Raw genomic sequence first — 5,041 nt, forward strand, 5'->3', positions numbered from 1 at the left:
GGTGTGATCAATGTGGCCTGTCCCCAGCACCCTCTCTCCACAGCCCAGACGCGTTCTCGGGGCCCCAGGCCTGCACCCACTTCTTCTCCCGCGTCACGAAGGCCAGCGTGGATCTGCTCCCGCGGGGGGCTCCTGAGAGACAGCGGCTGCTGCCTGCGGCTCTGGCCTGCCGGGTAGGAGCTGGGGCCGGTGCGGGGCGGAGAGGGCTCGGCAGTTCCAAAGGCGCTGAGGCCGGCATCTACGCAGGGTGTGCGGGGCTCTCTGCTGAGCGAGGCTGATGTACAGGCTCTGGGAGGCCTGGCTTGCGACCTGCCCGGGCGCTTTGTGGCCGAGTCGGCAGAAGTGGTGCTACCCCGGCTAGTGCGATGCCTGGAGCCCCTGGACCAGGACCAGCAGGAAGCAGCCAGGGCGGCTCTGCAGAGAGGAGGACCCCCCTACGGGTAAGAGAAGGTGTCTGGAACCTCGAAGGCTTGCCTGGCGGTGTGGCATGAGCAGGCCGTGGCCTCAAGGTCCAGGGTCGGTCACCCCCGCCACAACCCCTGTCAATGCCCCCAGCCAGGAGGTATGGCCTAGCCTGGCCGTCTCCTCCCTCTCTGTCTGGGGCTGCATTTGGGGGTCCCTGAGCTATGCCCCGTGTCTGCACAGCCCCCCGTCAACGTGGTCTGTCTCCACCCTGGACGCTCTGCAGGGCCTGCTGCCTGTGCTGGGCCAGCCCATCATCCACAGCATCCCGCAGGTGAGACCCCGACCCCCAGCCCGTGGGGAGCCCGGCCACCCGAGGCTCAGCCTGGGCCCTGCTTGTCCTCAGGGCATCGTGGCCGCATGGCGGCAACGCTCCTCTCGGGACCCATCCTGGCGGCAGCCTGCACAGACCGTCCTCCGGCCGAGGTTCCGGCGGGACGTGGACAGTGAGTGCCGTGCCCTGTGCAGTCTGGCACCAGGCTGGGCAGCACCCTTGGGGGTGGGCATCTGCAGTTTAGGGTCTCACCTACTGCTCCCCGGCTCTGCAGCATGTCCCATTATAACCACGGAGAGTGGACAGAATCCCCGTTTGCCAGTGGGTAAACTGAGGCACGAGGAGGGTCACAAATTGCCCAAGGTCTCATCTCACGGCAGGTGTGGGAGGAAGAAGGGGTCAAACGAACTCCGGCCCCTGACCCCTGACCCCTGTGCCCTGCAGGGACAACCTGTCCCCCAGACAAAGAAGCCCGCGAGATAGACGAGAGCCTCATCTTCTACAAGAAGCGGGAGCTGGAAGCCTGCGTGGATGCGGCCCTGCTGGCCGCCCAGATGGACCGCGTGAACGCCATCCCCTTCACCTACGAGCAGCTGGACGTCCTAAAGCATAAACTGGATGAGGTAGTTCATGACTCGGGTTCCCGCCGGCCTGCTGTGTCCGAGCCATCCTCAGACCCCTGGGAGTGACGTGGGCCTTCCTGGTCTCTCGGCCTGCAGCTCTACCCACAAGGCTACCCCGAGTCTGTGATCCGGCACCTGGGCCACCTCTTCCTCAAGATGAGCGCTGAGGACATTCGCAAATGGAACCTGACGTCCCTGGAGACCCTGAAGGCTCTGCTCAAAGTCAGCAAGGGGCATGAAATGAGTGCTCAGGTGACCGTCTGGCTCGGGGGGGAGGGGGGGATGCGGCATGAGGTTGGGCGGGCCTGGGGTCGGGGACACAGCCTGAGGTTATGCTGGTGGTGGAGGGATACGTCTCTCCCTGCCACAAGGCTCTTTAGTGGCCTCCTCCCACAGGTGGCCACCCTGATTGACCGCTTTGTGATGGGAAGGGGCCAGCTAGACAAAGACACCCTGGACACCCTGACCGCCTTCTGCCCCGGGTGCCTGTGCTCCCTCAGCCCTGAGCAGCTGAGCTCCATGCCCCCCAGCGTCATCTGGTGAGTCCCCAGAGCTCTGCCCAGCAAGGTGGGTCTGTGTGCTGGCGCTCACTGTCCACCCACCCTGTCCCCAGGGCGGTCAGGCCCCAGGACCTGGACACGTGTGGCCCGAGGCAGCTGGACGTCCTCTATCCCAAGGCCCGCCTTGCTTTCCAGAACCTGAGCGGGTCCGAATACTTCGTGAAGATCCGGTCCTTCCTGGGTGAGCCCGGGAGTCCCTGGACAGGGTGGGCACCACAAGGGGGGAGCCACAGGCTCCACTCAGGGGGTGCCAGGCCTTTCCCTTCCTGGGCCGCCTACTGCCAGGGTAACTGGGTGGTCACCAGCCCTTTGCCCCCGGGATGTGTGTGGCGTCAGAGCTTGTGGGTTCTGACCCCAGCTTGGGGCGCCAGCCACTTCCGGAGTCTCCCACGCCCAGGGGGCAGGCGGCCAGGCAAACCTAGGCCCTGGAACCCCTAAGGAAACAGGGAAGCCCTGTGACCCTGTCACACAACTGGGCTTCCTGCAGCCCGTGGTCAAGGGCCTGGGGGTGTGAGATGAGGCCTCAGCTTGGGCCCCTCTCCCCGAGGGCAGGTGGGGCCTCCACGGAGGATCTGAAGGCTCTCAGTCAGCAGAACGTGAGCATGGACTTGGCCACGTTCATGAAGCTGCGGAGGGAAGCGGTGCTGGTAGGGCGAGCGGGAGGAGGGGCGAGTGGAGGAGGGGACAACCATGGGCGGGAGGGCGTGTAAGGCGGGCCCGCGGGGAGGGGGCGGGGGCTCAGGGCCTTAGGAAGGGCAGGGTCCTCCACTGTGGTGGGGCCTAGGGAAGGGCAGCCATTGAACTGGGGTCAGCTGGCTGGAGACCTCCAAAGTCTGGAGAGGCTTCGGCGGGCATCTGCGGGGGGGGGGCAGTTTGGACACAGGAGAGCCTGGCAACCTTCTGGGGGCGCTGGGGGAAGGGGCCCCTCCTTGATGGCTGCCCGGGGGATCTGGCAGCCGTTGACTGGGGCTGAGGTGCAGAAACTTCTGGGACCCCACGTTGCGGGCCTGAAGGTGGAGGAGCAGCACAGCCCGGTGCGGGACTGGATCCTACAGCAGCGGCAGGATGACCTGGACACGCTGGGGCTGGGGCTACAGGGTGGCATCCCCAACGGCTACCTGATCCTAGACCTCAGTGTGCGAGGTGGGCGGGGCGGCCCGGCCAGGGCTGGGGGCAGGGCCGGGGGCGTGGAGGTGGGCTCTGAGTCACCCCTCTCTCCGTAGAGGCCCTCTCGCGGACGCCCTGCCTCCTAGGACCTGGACCTGTACTCACCGTCCTGGCTTTGCTCCTGGCCTCCACCCTGGCCTGAGGACCCTACTCTCTTGCTGGCCCCAGCCCTGCTGGGGATCCTTGCCTGGCCAGGAGCAGGCATGGGTGGTGCCTGTTCCACCCCAGGAGAACTTGCGCTCAGTAAACGGGAACATGCCCCCTGCAGACACAACTTGTGACTTCCGAGGACTTTGTGACCCCACCAGCGTGGCTCTTCTCCCTCTGGTCTTGGGCCCTCAGGCCAGGTGGGGACCCTTGGAGACCTTCCTGACCCTGCTGCCACTGTGCTGAGGGCCAGGCCAGCACTCAGGGTGGCCCCAGTAGACAGCAGTGGGAGTCCCGTGCCCCCATTCCCACAGGCTGGGCCCCGGCTAGGACATTCCCGGACCCCCCTGCTCAGACCCTGAGCACGAACACAGGCGGGACCATGACCTTGGACTTTATTCACGACCAGCAACCAAGTCAGTGGTTCCAAGCCCCAGCCCCAGCCCCAGCCCCAGCCCTCCGCAGGGCCCGGGCAGCGTCTTCTGTGTCCCGCCTGGGCCTGTGGTTGTGCAGGAGGCACCTCCTCAGGGCCTGGTCCTCAGTCCAGCTGGCAGGGCCTGGAGGCGGGGATGGGAGGGGCAGCCTAGGAGGTGGGGCTTGGGCAGGTTGGCCTGGCCTAGAGCTGGCCCCTCAGCCCAAGTGGGCGTCCAGCTGAATCTAACAGCCCTGTTTTTCCTGCACCTGACCCCTGTGAACCCAGCCACCCCGAGGCAGCACTGTCCACAGAAGCCAGGGTGCAGGTCCCCCAGTGCAGCAGCCACAGGAGGCTAGAGGGCAGGGCCACCGCCAGGGGCAGGTACCCCAGGGGGGTCCACGGGCTGCCTGTAGATGGAACAGGGAGGACACCATCAATCCCCCAGACGCTACCCCCATATCCAGCCCCTGGATCCAGACAGGCCTGGGCAGCCCCTCCCTCTGGCTGGGGTGAGGACACCTGTCTGCGGCCGCTCTTCTGGGACCCAACAGAGGTCTCAAGGCTTCCCCTGCCCCCACTTTCTGCTGGTCAGTGGGTTTTAGGGGAGGCGGCTGCGTCTCTCACTCAGTAAGCAATGAAGGGTGAAGCCAGGGTTGGCCAGTGTCATCCCAGGAGGCAGTGGACAAAGCTGGTGGACAGACTGTGGGCGTGGCCACGAGGCGGGGAACAGGTCTGAGAGGGCCCTGGGCAGAGAGGGCCAAGCCGGAGGGGTGTGGGGGCCATACCTGAGGTGGAGGCAGCATTCCCGGGCAGGCCTGAGGTGTGGACCAGATGGGGCGCTTGGTGGGTGGTGCTGGGGGGCCCGCAGGTGCCGTGGGCTGGGCCGGTGGGGCTGGTGGGGCCAGCGGGGCTGGCGTCGAGGCCCAGCTGGCCCCGGGCGGAGCGGTTGAGGCTGTACAGCCAGGACCTGACGGTGGGGTGGCTGCGGGCCTTCTGCAGGTCGCCCACGTTGTGGCCCAGCAGCGCAGTCACGTTGCTGACATCCAGGCTCTGCGGGGAGGGGCGGGGCAGAGGGGCCATGGGGCCACCTTCCAGCCAGGGGAAGACCCACAGGACAGGGCCAGACCCAGGACTGGGCAGTGGCAGGAGTGAGAGGCCCAGAAACGGCCTGGAGTGGGAAAGTGGGGGCATGCTGGCTGTGACCTGTGACCTAGGGGCTCCCCCGCCTGGGCCAGCCCTGCCCCCTCCCCATCACGGGGCAGCCCGGCCCCACCTGCAGCACGTGGGGGTTCAGGCTGGTGAAGGTGTCGATGTCCATGGAGATGTTGGCCTGGGCCAGGTGCTGCAGCTCCTCCGCCGGTGCGCCGCCTGGGGGGATGCGGGTGGGGGGGTG

General features: G+C 66.7%; 2 protein-coding genes across 3 annotated transcripts in view; one reads left to right on the forward strand and one right to left on the reverse strand.

Annotated features, from left to right (window-relative positions):
- Nucleotides 1-3,358, forward strand: part of MSLN (mesothelin) — an 8,821-nt gene extending 5,463 nt beyond the window's left edge. For both annotated transcript variants that reach the window (XM_011962453.1, XM_011962451.1), the window contains 11 exons: nt 44-173; nt 247-440; nt 646-736; nt 809-908; nt 1,181-1,359; nt 1,456-1,611; nt 1,756-1,898; nt 1,973-2,100; nt 2,472-2,566; nt 2,876-3,062; nt 3,143-3,358. In XM_011962453.1, coding sequence (XP_011817843.1) covers nt 44-173; nt 247-440; nt 646-736; nt 809-908; nt 1,181-1,359; nt 1,456-1,611; nt 1,756-1,898; nt 1,973-2,100; nt 2,472-2,566; nt 2,876-3,062; nt 3,143-3,228 — 1,489 coding nt within the window. In that variant the 3' untranslated portion in view covers nt 3,229-3,358. The remainder of the gene's footprint in view (nt 1-43; nt 174-246; nt 441-645; nt 737-808; nt 909-1,180; nt 1,360-1,455; nt 1,612-1,755; nt 1,899-1,972; nt 2,101-2,471; nt 2,567-2,875; nt 3,063-3,142) is intronic.
- Nucleotides 3,359-3,849: 491 nt separating this feature from the next.
- Nucleotides 3,850-5,041, reverse strand: part of LOC105526486 (mesothelin-like protein) — a 20,781-nt gene continuing 19,589 nt past the window's right edge. Inside the window, exons 13-15 of the mRNA XM_011962487.1 lie at nt 4,922-5,041; nt 4,434-4,698; nt 3,850-4,055 (exon numbers count right to left, since the gene is read on the reverse strand). The exon at nt 4,922-5,041 is cut by the window's right edge and continues 19 nt beyond it. Of these exons, the coding sequence (XP_011817877.1) occupies nt 3,850-4,055; nt 4,434-4,698; nt 4,922-5,041 (591 nt within the window). The remainder of the gene's footprint in view (nt 4,056-4,433; nt 4,699-4,921) is intronic.

Source organism: Colobus angolensis, unplaced genomic scaffold (assembly GCF_000951035.1).
Source record: "Colobus angolensis palliatus isolate OR3802 unplaced genomic scaffold, Cang.pa_1.0 Scaffold59, whole genome shotgun sequence".
Lineage (NCBI taxonomy): Eukaryota > Metazoa > Chordata > Mammalia > Primates > Cercopithecidae > Colobus > Colobus angolensis.